The sequence below is a fragment of the Heterocephalus glaber genome, unplaced genomic scaffold (assembly GCF_053883595.1).
Source record: "Heterocephalus glaber isolate CG9 unplaced genomic scaffold, H.glaber_assembly_v1.0 deba00000071, whole genome shotgun sequence".
In the NCBI taxonomy this organism is placed as follows: domain Eukaryota; kingdom Metazoa; phylum Chordata; class Mammalia; order Rodentia; family Bathyergidae; genus Heterocephalus; species Heterocephalus glaber.
In genome coordinates, this window is record NW_028258137.1 from 16,384,452 (window position 1) to 16,400,890 (window position 16,439).

General features: G+C 44.8%; 1 protein-coding gene and 1 pseudogene across 3 annotated transcripts in view; one reads left to right on the forward strand and one right to left on the reverse strand.

Moving 5' to 3' along the window:
* The window catches only part of Wwp2 (WW domain containing E3 ubiquitin protein ligase 2), a 152,277-nt gene that overhangs the window by 96,187 nt on the left and 39,651 nt on the right, over positions 1-16,439 (reverse strand). For all 3 annotated transcript variants that reach the window (XM_013071519.3, XM_004842933.3, XM_087204873.1), the window contains exons 2-4: positions 14,985-15,069; positions 9,077-9,224; positions 8,703-8,824 (exon numbers count right to left, since the gene is read on the reverse strand). In XM_013071519.3, the coding sequence (XP_012926973.1) occupies positions 8,703-8,824; positions 9,077-9,224; positions 14,985-15,054 (340 nt within the window). In that variant the 5' untranslated portion in view covers positions 15,055-15,069. The remainder of the gene's footprint in view (positions 1-8,702; positions 8,825-9,076; positions 9,225-14,984; positions 15,070-16,439) is intronic.
* LOC106009255 (small nuclear ribonucleoprotein Sm D2 pseudogene) lies at positions 12,607-13,349 on the forward strand (annotated as a pseudogene).

Here is a 16,439-nt window from a genome sequence, read left to right on the forward strand (position 1 = left end):
AAAATACACATGGCAAAAAATTTTAAATTGCCTTTAAGATCAGAAAACTATTAATATCCAGACATGTGGCACACACCTGTAAACCCAGCTATTCAGGAGAGATGGCAAGTTTGAGTCCAGCCTAGGGAACTTAAAAGACCCTGTCTCAATTTTTTCAATTTTTTAAGTGCTAGGAGTATAGCTCATTGATAAGTACTCTTGGGTTCAATCCCTAGTACCACAAAATAATAACAATAAAAATAATTTTCAATTTCAGGAGCAAACGAACGTCTCTCAAAAGCTAGCATTGTGCGACCTTCCACACTCGTCAGGCTCCGTCCTGTCCTGCGCAGCATGTCCCCCACATGGCACCTCTCACTTCTGTCCCTTGCCCACCTCCCCCTCAGCGTAATGTTTCAAATTTAAATTTTAAATTGTTTCTAGCTGAATAGCAATTTTTAAGATGTTTTCTTTTTTCTCCCTCTGAATCAGGTTCCAAGGTTCGGGAGTTTTATTTATGTTTCAGCTGAAAGGTGGAAAACCGGGGCCGTCTGCCTGGAGCTCAGGCCCTGACTGCTCTCGGGAAGGCAAGTGCTGCGACAAGCTCTGCACCTAAGAGTCTCAAACAAGCAGCGGGCTGTTCACTTCCTTTTCTTCCATCTGGGAGACATACGAGAGGGACAGAAAAGAGCCACACGTAGGACCCAGGTGAGGTGAGGCAGGGAGGCTTCCCAAGCCATTTCCAGGTGCTGTGGACGCAGCAGGGCTGAGCAACCACACACGGGAGGGCGACAGCCAGGCTTCCCCCAGGGCCCGCAGGAAGCTTCAGAAGAACTTGTGGGTGTGGGTGGAGCTGGAGAGTCCATAGAGAACTCACAGTGTTGGCACAAGACACAGACACAGAGCCAGGTGTGGGGCGCACACCTGAACCCCAGCACTCAGAGGCTGAGGCAGGAACACAGCCTGGAGTCTGAGCCCAGCGTGGACTACACAGTGAGTTCAAGGCAGCCCAAACTACATAGCGAGACCTTATCTCAGAAAAAAAAATATAGACAGATCTGCGGGACTGTGTGCACACGTGGTGTGTACTCGTGAGTGTGTACACACAGGCACAGACAGAAAGTCTGCCAGAAGAAACGAAGGCTGATGAAGCGAGGCTGCTCTGAAGAAGGGCTCTGTTCCACCTGATGTAGCCACTCCCTCCAACCAAAGCAGCGAGAATGTATAGAACCCAGCAGGGGAAAAAATATAACCCAGTCCCCATCCCAAACAACTCCAGACTGATTCTAGGGATAAATATTTTTTTAAAAAAATAGGACTGGGGATGTAGCTCAGTGGTGCCACCACCTGCCTGGCAAGCCCAAGGTCCTGAGTTCAATCCCCAGTACCAAAAAAAAAAGTAAAATCATTTTTGGGTGCAAAACCAAGCAAGTGAAAATGTGATGAGGATCACAGTCTCAAAGGATCTTCCATAAATTATTTTTGTTTATTTTGTTTGGTTTTTTGAGACAAGGTCATGCTATGCAGTTCAGACAGGCCTTGAACTCAATATGTATGCATCCTAGGCCAACTTTAAATGCACTGCAATCCTCCTGCCTCAGCCTCCCAAGTGCTGAGATTACAGGCTTGTGCCACCATGCCCAGAGGAAATGTTCTATATCTTGACCCAAGTAGGGAATTACACAGATGTGAACATACGCACACATTCACTGAGTTGCCACACTTACAATTTACTCACTTCACCTTGAAAGAAAAAAATTTGAAATCCAGGCATAGTGACACACACCTGTCATCCCAGCACTCAAGAGGCTGAGGCGGGAGGATCATGGCAAATTCACAGCCAGCCTGGGCTACATAATGAGTTCAAGACCAGCCTAGACTACCAAGCAAGACCCCGTCTCAAAAACACAATCCAAAACTTTAAATGGAGGAGAGATCTAAAACAAGTTTAAAGCAAGAATGTTTCCATTATTAAACAAAAAAGGACAAAAATAAATGCACTGTACTTTCAACTTGAAAAGCTATAGGTGAATGAGTGAATAAATAAGTAAATACAAACAGGGCCGGGGATTTAGCTCAGCGGTCCCGGCACCTGCCTCAAAAGCTCAAGGACCGGAGTTCGATCTCTGGTACCCCAAAAAACCAAAAACAAAAAACAAAAAAATTTAGGGTAAATAGTAGAAAAAGTTAAAAACAGAAATTACTATTAGAAAATATGGCATAATTCACAAATCCAACAAGCTGTTCTATAAAAAGTAAATTAAGGGGCTGGGGATGTAGCTTAGTAGCATCGCAACTTCCTTACAAGCGCAAGGAGTCCAGTCCCCGGTATCAAAACAAAAAGAAAGGTAAATTAAAATCCAAAGGTTTGAATGAAACTGCTTAAACTAGTCAGGGAAAAAAGTTGAGTAAAAAAATCCACATAAATGCCAAAAATTTTAAGACAGAAAAGTTATACAAATTTCAAAAAATAAGAATAGTATTTGAAATTCTTATACTAATACATGTGAAAATCTCAAGAAGTGATCTCAGGAAAATAATGAATAAAATTGACTCAGGACAAATCAGGAAAGTTGAACAAACCAATAATTAGGAGGAAAAAAACTAAAAAAGTCATCAAAGAATTATTTCAAAGGAAGATGCCAGACCTCGTTGGTTTTATGGTTGAGCTCTTCCTGCACTCATGGAACAGATAATTCCCATGTTATAGAGTACATCCCTGAAGCTGGAAAGTGCTTCAATTTATTTTACAAAATTAGCTTTGCTTTGGTTCCAAAGCTGACAAAAATAGAGCAAAACTACAATCAAATCTCCCTGATGAATACAAATGAAAAACTCTCAAATTAAATACTGATAAATGATTCCAACAGAAATTCCAAGGGGGTGGATATATATATATATGTTTTTTGTTTTGGAGACAGGGTCTCACTGTATAGTCCAGGCTGGCCTTGAACTCAGTGACCCTCCTGCCTCAGCCTCTAGTGCTGGGATTATAGGCACGCACCACCATACCCAACTCAAGGAATAATTTACCTTGAGCAATGAGGTATATTTTAGAAATTCTAAGACTGTTACTATCAGGAAATTAATTTAACAAATTAAAAAAGAAAAACCATGTAATTATCCTATCAGCTGCCTTTAAACAGTTCTAAGCAATTTTAAGACATCTGATAAAAATTCAACACCCTTTTTGATTAAACACACACACACACACACACACACACACACACAGAGCAACACCTAATAAAGCAAAAAGAAAGGTTTCTAACGCCCAATCTTACACCTAAAGACAGTGAGTAGATGCTGTGCCTGCCTGGCAGGCACAAGGTCCTGAGTTCAATCTCCGGTACCCGCCCCCCAAAAAAAAGACAGTGAGTAGAGGTACTGCAACGACTTCACCAGAACAGAAAGTTGTATTCAAAGCACCTAACAAGACAAAGAATTATCTCCTAAAATGAGCAAAATTACCAGTTTCAGAACACACATAAATGTCTACCAAGAAAGCCCAAAAGAAATTATTGAAGCCTGTATTAATATACCGTAGGCTGGGCTGGGGATGTAGCTCAATGATACCGCACCTGCCTGGCAAGCACAAGGTCCTGAGTTTGAACCCTGGTACCGCAGAAAAAAAAAAAATACCATAGGCTGACTGATTATTCAAGAAAATGCAGAAATTAATAGCCATCTACCAACAATAAAGAATTAGGAGATCTAATAGGGAAAGAGCCCATTAAAAATAATTTCAATACTTTCTAAAATTACAATAGAGTCTAAGGCCAGGGTGCGGCTGAGTGGTGGAGTGTTTGCTTATCTGGGGCAAGGCCCTGGGTTCAGTCCCCAGCACGAGGAAAAATAAAAAAGGGCAGGGCCAGGGATTTAGCTTACTGGTTCCACTGCCTGCCTCGCAAGCACAAGGTTCTGAGTTCAATCCCCGATACCAAAAAAATAAAAAATAATAAAGGCTATCTAAAGATAAACTTCAAATGTATTTGAATGGATTTCGAGACATTCCATGTTCCTGAATAGAAAGATTCAGTAAGGAAATTCTTCAATAAATTAATTTTACATATGACAGGATTCCAATAAAATCTCAGGGGATGGGAAAGGATGGGGGTAGAAAGGCTACAAAAATAATGTAAATAATATAATGATGCCATAGATGTAAAGAAAAGAGCCAAGAAGATTTTAACAAAGGAGAAACTTGAACTGCCAAATATTAAAACATAATTTTGTAACAGTTAAGCTATGGTGATTCAGAAAGGCTAACCAGTCCCCTAACCAGCAGCTATAAACAAAATACGTTGAACAAGGCAACACAACTCATAGGGGATGAAAGATGAATTATTCGGTAAGTCGTGCTAAAGCCGCAGTCAATTACTAAGGAAGAAATTAAATCTTTAATCACACTGTGCAAAAAATTACACTTGGTTGAAGAATTAAATCTGAAAAATAAAATCATAAAGAACTAGGAAAAAATAAAAGTGATTACACACCAGGATTTCAGAATGGAATATTTTCCAAAACATAAAAGACAAGGTTGAAAATATAAAGGGGACAGTCAGCCTACAAAAAAGTTTAAAGCGTCTCCTTGGACAAAAGAATTTTTTAAAACCTACAAAGTTAACCATCTACCAGTCCAATTATTTAAATACAGGATGACCAACAATTATATATTTTTTCATTCATTTTTATAACAGGAAATATACAAATGACAATTTTATCAAATTGATTTAACACAAGAATCGACTGGTTGAAATGACGCCTGCCCGAGTAATGCTCGGGGCAAACTGTTCAGCGGTTAAAATGCAATTGAAAAACTGGAAAAACAAAATTTACAAATTATAAGACAAAGAATAATACCCTTCACATATAAAAAGCTCTTTCAAAGCCAAACAAGAGAAATGCACACTGGAATATAAAAGTGAGCAAAGGACACGAAGAGGGCAATAAACACATTTCTAAAACACTCAGCACCCTTCAAGGAACCCTGGCGTAGAAGCGGTGTGGAAAAGGGCTTCAGAGATGGAGCAGCTGCATGCAGGAAGGGACCGAGAGAGGAAACCGGCTGCGCACAAACGCGTGGCGTCTGTGAGCCCGCCGCAACTGAGTGTGCACGGAGTAGGGCACAGGATAACGAACCTGTGCTAATAGTGCAGGGTGTGATAAGGTAACTACGTAAAAACTGTCCCTTGTGCCATGACGTGTGCTGAAGAATCCAGGATAAAATGTAGGGACAGCTAGAATTTTCTTTGAAATAATCTACCCAAAAAGGAACGATCAGGCAAGTCTGGCGTAATGTTAATAATTATCAAATAGGCAAAAATATGAATTTTTTAAATAAATAATATCCAATGCATACCAAGGTATGGTAGGAACCTGCCGTTTCAGACCCTGCTGTTGAGGGGGTGAATTGGTAGAACTTCCTCCAGGATAATCTGGCAACACATGTCAAAAATTTTGAAAAATGTTCAAGCCTGGCCAAGTTTATGTTTGATAATTTATCCCAAGTAAACTTTTGGCAACAAGCGAAAATTTATAAATTTTTAAGTTTACCGTGGCTGTATTTATGACTGTCAAATACTGAAAACTACTCAAATGTTCCACATTAAGTTTTCACACAGCTATATAATAGATACTCATCAAAAATTGAACTTTAGGGCTGGGGATTTAGCTCAATGGTTTCGCCGCCTGCTGCGCAAGCGCAAGAACCCAAGTTCAATCCCCAGTACCAAAAAAAAATTGAACTTTAGGGCCTGGGATTTAGCTTAATGGCAACACGCCTGCCTTGCAAGTGTAAGGTAGTGAGTTTGGTCCCGGTGGGAAGTGAGGGGGATACTGAACTTTAAACCAGGTGTGGTGGCACATGCCTGTAATCCCAGCACTTGGGAGGCCTAGGTTAAGAGGATCACCATGAGTTCAAGGCCAGCCTAGGCTATATAGCAAGACCCTGTAACAAAAGACCAAAAATTGGACTTCAGAAGGATAATTTAAAATATGTTGATACATTTTTATAAAGCAGTAGCCCTGGAAATCAGTAGCAGTTCCTCAAAAAATCAAAACTTAGAAGCCAAGAATGGTAGCACAGGCCTATAACCCCAGCACTTGGGAGGCTGAGGTGGGAGGATTGCCATGAGTTCAAAGCCAACCTGGGCTACAATGAGTTCAAGGCCAGCCTCAGCTGCATAGTGAGACCATGTCTCAAAAAAAATAAAATAAAATAAAATAAAATAAGGGCTGGGGATATAGCTCAGTGGCAGAGTACCCAGCATGCATAAGACCTTGGGTTTCAGCACTTCAACCAATCAATCAGTCAACAAATAAATGCACACCTGCTCCAGCAGTCTACTTCTGAGTAGCCAAAAGAATTGAAACCAAAGTCTCAAAGGGACATTTGCACCAATGTTTATGACATTATTCACAACAGTCAAAAGGTATAAGCCACATGAATGTCCAGGGAAGATGAATAAACAAAATGTGGGCGGGTCCTGCAGTGGAATATTATTCAGCCCTGGGCTGGAGACGTAGTTTAGTGGTGCTGCCGCCTGCCTCACAAGCACAAGGTCCTAAGTTCGATCCCCAGTACCAAAAATATATATATACACTACTCAGCCTTTAGAAAGAAAGAAAATCCCAGCATAAAACACAACATGAAGAAGCCTTGGGCACATTATGCTGAGTGAAACAAGGCAGTCAGAGAAAAGCAAATACTTTAGACTTCCACTTACACGAGCCACACAGAGCACAAACTGACAGGGACAGATGCAGGATGGTTTTCAGGGCCTGGGAGGAGAGGCAGATACAGAGTTGTTTAATGGGGACAAATTTTGTAAGATGAAAAGAATTCTGGGAATGAGTGGGGTGGTGGCTACACAACAAGGTAAATGTGCTTAATGCCATTGAACTATAAGTGAAAATGGTTAAGATGGAAGATTTTATGTTATGTGTATCTTATCACAATTAAAAATAAAGATATGTTAAGATATTTTAAAGAGAAAAAGGCATATTGCAAAATAATATGTTCATGTATGACCTCAATTTTGCTTTGTTTCACTGATGTCATAAATACAGAAATGCCTTGGTTCATGAGTACCTCTGTTCAAGAACAATTTGGTACACAAACAGAAGCATTCGGCAAAATTTTGCTTCCTTTCACAAACTCAGCATAAGGTGAGGAACAAGACCACAGCCATCTTCCCTGCATGTTCATGAACACGGCCATTTTCTCCAGAATAGTGGAACAAATTAAGTTCATGAACCAAAGTACCACTGTATTAATATGTCTGTACAAAGGAATAAAAGCTCAAAAGGATTTGCAAATAAAAATGTCAACAGGAATTATATTTATATGCTAGATTGAAAGGCGAATTTTTTCTTTGTGCGTTTATGCTTTTCTGTAATTTCCAATTTTTCTACAGTTACTTTTTTTTTTGAGACAGGGTCTCACTATGTAGTTCATGCTGCACTTGAATTTGCAGTGATCCTCCTGCCTCAGCCTTCTAAGTGCTGGGACTGCAAGCATGTGCTACTATGCCTGGCTTTCTACAATTTTTTTTTTTTTTTTTGGTACCAGAGATCAAACTCAAGACCTTCTGCTTGGGAGACAGGCGGAGGAACTACTGAGCTAAATCCCCAGCTCTACAATTACTTTTTGTTTGTTTATGTTTTGGTACCAGGGCTCGAACTCAGGACCTTGCGCTTGTGGGGCAGGCGGTGGCACCATTGAGCTAAATCCCCAGCACGAAGCAGTAACACTTGGATCTTAATGGATCCTTTTTTTCTTCTCTTTTCTTTTTTTCTTCTCTTTTCTTTTTTTCTCGGTACTAGGGATTGAACTCAGGGCCTTGCACATGTGAGGCAGGAAAGCACAGCGCCACTGAGCTAAATCCCCAGCTCTACAATTAGTTTTATAATCAAAAGCTTAAGAGGGCCAGGGATTTTAGCTCAGTGGCACCGGACCTGCCTTGCAAGCTCAAGGTCCTGAGTTTGATCCCCGGTAGCCAAAAAAACCTGAAGTCTGTTGGGGCTGGAGATGGGGCTTTGTGGCAGAGCACTTGCCTGGCACAGATGAGGGCCTGCGTTTGTGCCAGCACCACAATCTAAAGTAAAGTAGGTTTGGTGATTGGACAAACAAAAAAGGCAAGAAAAGGCCACTCATTTTGGCTCTGCATCCTGATGTGTGAATGTCCAAAAATATATATTTCTAAGTATCATAAATACGATCTGATGAACGAAGCACAAAAAGCAGGTTAGGGTTTGGGAAAATAAAGACCAACTCAGAAGACCAAGCACTGTACCGGAGGGTGTTTTCCCTGCAGGATCAAACGAGGCCCAAAAGGAAAAGGCTGGCAAAGGCCCAGAAAGCACGGGTCAGGAGCAGAAAGGAAAGACTTGGAACAACGCAGGCTCCCACCCCGCCTGCCTGCGGCCAGCCCCACCGTGGGAAACCGCGCTGGGGACGAGCACGCGCGCACAGCCTGTCTGACAGCAGTGGCAGTGCAATCCGGTGGAGACAGACAGCTTAGCTCAGCACACCACCGTCTCCGCAGTCCTAAAGGGAGGGGAGGCGGGGAGCAGCCCTGCCCCAGTCCTGTCTCCCCTACCTCGCTGTGACGGCCTCGGTGGCCGCGAGTCGCCCTCTGCCGTCCTGTGCCCGCAGCCCGGGCACCCGAGGGCACAGCTCGCGGTGGCATCCGGGCTCCCGCCGGCCCGCACCCCATACGTACTTTTGCCCCCATTGTTCTTCAAGACGTTGGAGAGGTTGACGGAGGCCGTGCCTAGCAGTTCATTCCTCAAGGTATGACAGCTCCAGACCTTCAAATCTAAATGACTCTGGGCCGTGACATTCCTGGAAAACAAGTACCTGATTCAACACCTCCCAGCAGAGGTGTCACGGGGTACAGTGCAACTACCCTGCTGACATCGTGGGGCAGCCAAATAGGTAGATCCGCATGGGCCCTGACCCCCAGCGCTGACTTTGCAACCCCCGCCTAATGACTGCTCTGTGAGCTCAGGGAGGCAACTGGGACCACAGGAAACCTGGGGCGGTCCCGTCCCTCCTTTCCTTCTCCCCTGGACCCCCGGATGCGACTTCTCTTACAAGATGATGATCTCATTCCACAGCAGCTCCGAGCTCCCGATGCGCTTGCCCGTCTTCTTGGTCTCACTGGGGAGCCCGTCCACCGCCACCTCCACATAGGAGTTGATCCGGGGCTGCCGGTTGTGCACCTTGGGCTTTGCTGACACCACTGGGCCGGCAAGGGAGAAAAAGTAGATGAGTCAAGGACTCCCAGGTGCCCCCCTGTGGCAGATGTTCTGGCTCTTTTGGGCTGGGTGTGTGGGGGGGGGTGTGTCTTGCCTTGATTCTCAAAAAAACATTTAAAGAAATATATTTTCCAAAATGAGGGAGAAGAGAAAAAAAATCACTCCTAACCTGAAACCATAACTATCATTACGGAGAGCCAGGCAAAGTATCACATGCCTGTAATCCTAGTATTCAGTAGGCTGAGGCAGGAGGATCACCACGAGTTAGAGGCCAGCCTGAACTACACAGTGAGACCCCATCTCAAAAAACAAACAGGAGCTGGAGATTTAGCTCAGTGGTTCTGCCGCCTGCCTCCCAAGCGCAAGGTCCTATGTTCCATCCCCGGTACCAAAAAAAAAAAAAAAATATCATTATGTTAATTATCATTACCAATTTATTATTGGCAAATCTTCCAGACATTTGTTTTCTTTTTTTTTGGTACCGGGGATCAAACTCAGGTCCTTGCGCTTGCACAGCAGGCAGCTAAATCCCTGGCCCCAGACATTTGTTTTATTTCCCTAATTCTTTAAAATTTGTCCTCTCAATCTTTTCTCTTCTTTTTTGGTACCAGGGATCGAACTCGGGTCCTTGGCGCTTGTGCAGCAGGCAGCGAAACCACTGAGCTAAATCCCTGGCCCTCAAACTCACATCTTTGCGCTATGAGGCAGGCAGCAGAACCACTGAGTTAAATCTCCGGCCCAATCTTTCCTTTTTTTCTTTTTCAATGCCAAGAATCAAAATCAGGGCCTCTCACATTTTTCCCTGACCTACAGTCCTAGCTCCACAAAATCAATTTTAAATGGCTGTGATATAAGCCTATTATAAGGTATATTAACTATTTTTCATTGCTGAAAAGATTTGCAACTTTTTTGTTCAAGGAAAATTACCACAAACGTATATATTTGTATGCATTGCTGAGTAGTACCTTAAAGGACATGAAAAATGTTTTCCACAAGAAGTAAAACAATGACACATCCCATCAGTGCTATGGAAATATTTCCAATTCCTCCAAACATCAGGGTGCTGAGTTCTATGTTCTTTCACTCTTCACAAATCATTTGGACTTTCTAAATAGTTTAAAGATAACAGCTAGAGGGCTGGGGATTTAGCTCAGTGGTTCCGCTGTCTGCCTCAAAAGCCCAAGGTCCCAAGTTCAATCCCTGGTACCAAAAAAAAAGAGATAACAGCTAATATTGAATGAGCCTGTGTGACAGATGCTGTGCTATGCACGCATTCACTGAGTCTTCATAACAGCTGACTCCACACGGGCTCTGGGCTCTCCGGGACTGTGCTTATCTGTTCTCCTGATGTTCTTCACTCACTACTGAGGCTGAGTACTCTGCCCAGCCTGCCAGTCGTCCACACTTCCTCTTATGTTCATAGCCCTCATGTGCCAGCACTTCCCATGTCCAGCTGGTGCCAGCGAGTGCACAGCCACATAAGTGCCATGCCCAAGGACATGGGTCTTGTAGCACACATAACTCGGGCTGGAAACAGCAGGTCACCAGAAGCAAGCCCACGCAGGTGTCTTCCAACCTGTGCCCCAAATCAGAGGACAGAACTGATACTCCTCACCTATGGTGACAAGTCTGTCCCCACCCGAGCATCCCTCTATTGAGTGTTAGCAAATCTCCTCCCAGACACTTCTGAGAAGTGACAGTCCCATAGGGCCCACAACTTGGCAAAGGTCAGCTCCACTTCCAGGTTGTTTTTAGCAGTAACTGTTCACCAGGCCCAAAAGGAACAGAAAGGAGGAAGTTTAAAAAACAAAAACCAAAAAACAGTGTGGCTGAGATTACAAAGCAAAAGGGGTGGCACAGGAATACAGGTTTGCCAGGCTGAGCAGGACCCAGGGCAGAATGCAGTGTTTCAGAGACTGAGGTCGACTGGTACCACCTAGTGGTGGGAGCGTAGCTCTGCATGCCTTTAACTCAAAACACGGCCTCCACACGATTAGTGTTCCGGGCTTTGGAGCTTGACAATCTCTTTAAAATCAACAAGTTTAATCCCTTTATTTTACCTAGCCACAGTAGTGCTCTCAAGAGGCTGAGGCAGGAAGATTTCTGTGAGTTAGAGGTCAGCCTGGGCTACAGAGTGAGTTCAAGACTGACCTGAACTACATACCAAGACCCTGTCTTAAAAAAAAAAAATTCACAATTGTGCCAAGAGTCAGGGAGGTACAACTTATCCAAAATCATGGAGTTGTTCAGAGGTGGGGCTCAGACTAGAACCAAGTCTCCCAGCTCCCAGGAAAACTCAACCCTACCACAATCGACCCATCCATTTTGTCTATCTATCTATCTTTCTTTCTTTCTTTTTTTGGTACCAGGGATCGAACTCAAGACCTTGGGCTTTCGAGGCAGGTGGCTGAACCACTGAGCTAAACCCCTGGCTGGCTGGCTTGCTTTCTTTCTCTCTCTCTCTCTCTCTCTCTCTCTCTCTCTCTCTCTCTCTCTCTCTCTCTCTCTCTCTCTCTCTCTTTCATCCTCCAGCCTTTTCCTCTGTATTTTCTTTTTACTTTTAAAAAATACTGACATAATTTCAGACTTGTACAAAACATGCAAGAATAATACAAAAAATTCCTCTATAGTACCCTTCAGTGCATCACCCCAATATTAATTTTGTGTTGCATTTGCCAGACAAATGTTCTACCACTGAGCTGTGCCTCTAGCCCAGAAAGCAATCTTTTAGCAATCACACTGCTAAAAATCTTACAATAGGAGCTGGAGTAGAACTCAGTGCCACTGGTAAAAGCCCTAGGTTCCACCCCCAGCATGCAAAAACAAAATAAAATAGAGTCTGACAACACCCTGTTTTGACAAAGGTAGTGAAATTGGCATTTTCATATATTGCTGTAAGAGTATTCCTTCCATTATTGTAACAGTAATCCCAGCACTCAGGAGGCTGAGGCAAAAGGATCACCACAAGTTCGAGGCCAGCCTAGGCTACACAGTGAGCTCAAGGCCAGCCTGAACTACATAAGACCCTGTCTCAAAAAACAAAAGGAAGGGCTGGGCATTTAGTTCAGTGGTGCTACCACTTGCCTTGCAAGCAGAAGGTCCCAAATTCGATCCCCGCTACAAAAAAAAGCAAAAGCAAACAATGGCCCAGGGATTTAGCTCAATGGTTCTGCCACCTGCCCTGAAAGCACAAGGACCCGAATTCGATCCCTAGTACCACAAAAAAAACCCAACAACAACCAAAAGAGTATGCCTGGGGCCAGGGATGTGGCTCAGTGATGCTGTGCCTGCCTGGCAAGCACAAGGTCCTGAGTGTGATCACTGGTAATGGGAAAAAAACCCTCTTAAAAGAGTATTCCTGAGAGTGAAGCATCGCAGAGGAAACGGGAGTAACCTGTGGGTGCAGTCACCACCATGAGCCTCCTCAACAAGCCCAAGAGTGAGATGACCCCAGAGGAGCTGCAAAAGCAGGAGGAGGAGGAATTTAACACAGGTCCACTCTCTGTGCTGACCCAGTCAGTCAAGAACACCACCCAGGTGCTCATCAACTGCCACAACAACAAGAAACTCCTGGGCCGTGTGAAGGTCTTTGACAGGCACTGCAACATGGTGCTGGAGAACGTGAAGGAGATGTGGACTGAGGTCCCCAAGAGTGGCAAGGGCAAGAAGAAGTCCAAGCCAGTCAACAAGGACCGCTACATCTTCAAGATGTTCTTGTGGGGGGACTCAGTCATCATGGTGCTGTGGAACCCGCTCATCGCTGGCAAGTATGGGGCCTCTGCCCTGCTCTCAGGACCTCCTCCCGCCCTCCGAAGTCCTGTCCTTTGTGATGTAGTGATAATAAAGTGCTGCATTGTTTTGTTTTGTTTTGTTTTTAAAAAAAAAAAAAAAAAAGAGTATTCCTTCCAAGGAAGCAATCTGATCTCAAAATTACAAAAGCTCTTCCTTTCCCTTGGATGCCATTAGAGCTTGGATTTGAAATGTCCTCAAAACTCTTGTGCTAAAGTCTGGTTGCCAGGTGCGGGGACCTAGGGGACTAAATCTGGTCCCCAGCCCCTTCTTCTCTGGCTCTTTTCCTTTTTGTCCACTTCCCAGGTCCCAAGAGGTGAGCAGCTTTCCCCTGGCGTGAGCCCCCACCTCAGTGTTCCTGAGTCACCATGGGCCTGACAGCAAAGGAGCCGTGGACTGAAACCCTGAAACCATGAGCCAAAGCAAACAGTTCCTCCTCTAAGCTGTTTTTCTCAGGTATTTGGTCACAGCCATAAAAAACTGATTACAAGTGTGTCTTGGAAGGGTCACCAAAAAAACTGATGATCCTGGCTTCCTCCAAGTAGGGTAACTGAAGGGCCGGAAGAAAGTAATGTACATGAACAACATTTGCATTTCTAAAATGCTCCTGAGGGCTGGGGTTGTGGCTCAGTGGCACAGCACTTGCCTAGCAGAAGCAAGGCCCTGGGTTCAATCCTCAGCACCTCAAAAAAATAATAACAATTAAAAACACTAATGAGGAAAAGCATGGAGAGACACAGCTTTGTGTCTGCATGACCATGCCGAGGGGCCTGAGCCCACACCTAGGGCCGCTCCCCGCCCAAGCATCTGCCAGTCCTGGGACTCCTACAGACCTGCGGCCACCAGACCAGCATTTTCATCCTGGCAGAATCTGCTCAGGCCCCACTGTGTACAGACACTGACAGAAACAAGCCCAGGCTTGGTGGCACGTGCCTGTGACCGTGCACTCACAAGGGCTGGGAAGGGGACGGATGAGAGGAAGTCGGGATGAACTTGGCTGCAGATCCACAGATCAGGTCAGAAAGGCCTCGCTGAAGCTGGGGACTTTCGAGTAAAGACATAGGGAAGTAAAGAGGCAAAGTGAAAGCCTTCCACTCCGAGGGTCAGCAAGTGCAAAGGCCTGGAGGCAGACAGACACCTGCCCACTGTGCTGGGTGAGGAGCCTCAAGGACTGTGGCTGGACCTGAGGAGCAGCTTGGTGTGTGGGGTCCTCAGCTTCTACTCTGAAGGAGATGCAGAGCCACTGCGGGGTCTGAGCAGGGGGGTGGTAAGATCCATGTCATATTTTAACAAGTCACCAGCTACTGTGTGACCAACAGCTTGAAGGACAGCAAAGGGTGGAAGCTAGGGGACAGGGCAGGAGGTGACAGCCTTAATCCGGTGGGGATGATGGCAGCTTGGCCCGGGCTGGGACAGCAGGGGTGGTGGGAAGTGCTCAGTGCTGGATGTGTTTGGAAGACAGAATGGACCAAAGGTGCTGATGGTTGAACACAGGGTATGAGAAAGAAAACTCAGGCACTCGGCTTTGGTTTTAAATCTAAACATGCAAGCAGAGGCGTCAGGTTGGCCACTGGACACAGAGATCTGCAGTTCCGAAGAAAGACCCCAGCTGAAGACAGCGATCTGGGAGTGACCCACATTGGTGGCACTGGAAGCCTCGAGGCTGAGTGAGGTCACCAGCAAGGTGAGTATAGACAGAGAACCACCCTGGGACGTGAAGGAATCACCATTTCAAATATTTTAGCCAAAAGTTCCTTTTTTCCTAGCTCCTTCAAGTGACTTTTCTTCTTTTCCAAGAATTCCAGCTATAACATGATAATCCTATGACAATGAGGTCACACACACAAGCTACTTCAGAAAGCGTGGTTCTGCAGACCCAGGTGTGGAATAGGGCTCCACCTCTGCCCTGCTGGGCTGGACACCCAATGACATGCATTTGACACGGTGCCACTCACCTTTCAGGGTAAGCTGAGACTTCTCAAAAGGGAGGGCCACACCTGCCCGGCTGGAGCTGGCAGATGCCATGTCATCACCATGAAACTGCAAGATAAGCAGAGAAAAGGGTTGAGCCTATCTGAAGACACCTGTCAGTACTTGGAAGGCCGAGGCAGGAGTATCTCCATGAGTTTGAGGCCAGCGTGGGTGACATAGTGAGTTCAAGACCACCCTGGACTACATAGTGAGACCCTATTTCAAAAAAAAAAAAAAAATAGATTGAGCTCAATTTATATTCAAGTTTAAAGAGATAGAGGCAAGAAAATATGAACGTCCGAGTAACTGTGTCCATGCTACTTCCTGTTTTCCATCTGTCTGTTGATGACTGTTGCACCTGGAGAGGTCTTAGGTAACCTGGAAGCCCACAGGACGGTTAACAGCAAAGCCAGGAGGAAGAGTCTAACAGAACATTTCCACAATGAAAGTCAGAGCTTCACAATAAAAGATGACTCATGTGATTTTTTAAATGGGCAAATGATCCCAATAGACATCTCTCAAAGAAGATATCCAAAGGGCTAAGAAGCCCATGGAGAGTTGCTCAACATCATCAGCCTTCAGGTGTCCTTGTCACCCCATCTTAGCCAGAAGCAGAAGTTTAACTGGCACTGTGGATGGGTCTCTTCCTCGGATATGATTTTGGGCCACCGTCATTTGTCATTTGGAAAATACTGGTTCACTGAGCTATGCAGATCTCCCAGTGTTGACATCTCATTACACAATACCCAAAACACACATTTGTGAGTGCCTCCACCCACTGGGAATCTGTCGAGCTCTTGGCAGTGGAGACAAGTGTGCCAAAATCCTCATTTTCACCCGAGAGCTCCTACTTCGTCACTGGCGAAAAATACTGTCGGCTATTTCCCTTGAAATGTCAGGCTTGCTTCATTCATTTGGAAAAAAAAATCTGCCAAATACCCAAATCTAGCAAGTTTAGTTTGTCTCTGAGTTGCTTTCCAAAATGAAAATGGTAATTCATGAAAATGCAGCGAATTTAGCTCTCAATTCAAAGAACAGCCAATGTGCTGGTCCTCCACACACCTTCCTCTGACCGAACGCAGTAACGCAAGCCCTGCTCCCATTTCAGCGCAGAAGGGGAGAGAGCCGTGTGCAGGGTCGGGGCTGGGTCAGATCAACAGACTGCTTCGAGGACTTCGCTTCTGTAAGTCACAGCGATTAACCTCTAGTTCTCCTAAAACTGGAAGTTCCTTAAATACTGAATGAGTTGCCCTTACACATTATTGGCTTCAGGATATCTCAAACCTATGAGCACATATGACCCTTAATCATCTTAAAACTTATTTTTATGTTTTCACTTTTATGAGTACAGCTTTGCAGTACACAAGGATCCATCGCATCCCTCAAGGGGAGGGGGTACGCGTTCAGAACACACTTCGCTTCTTTTTCCGTGCCCCCCT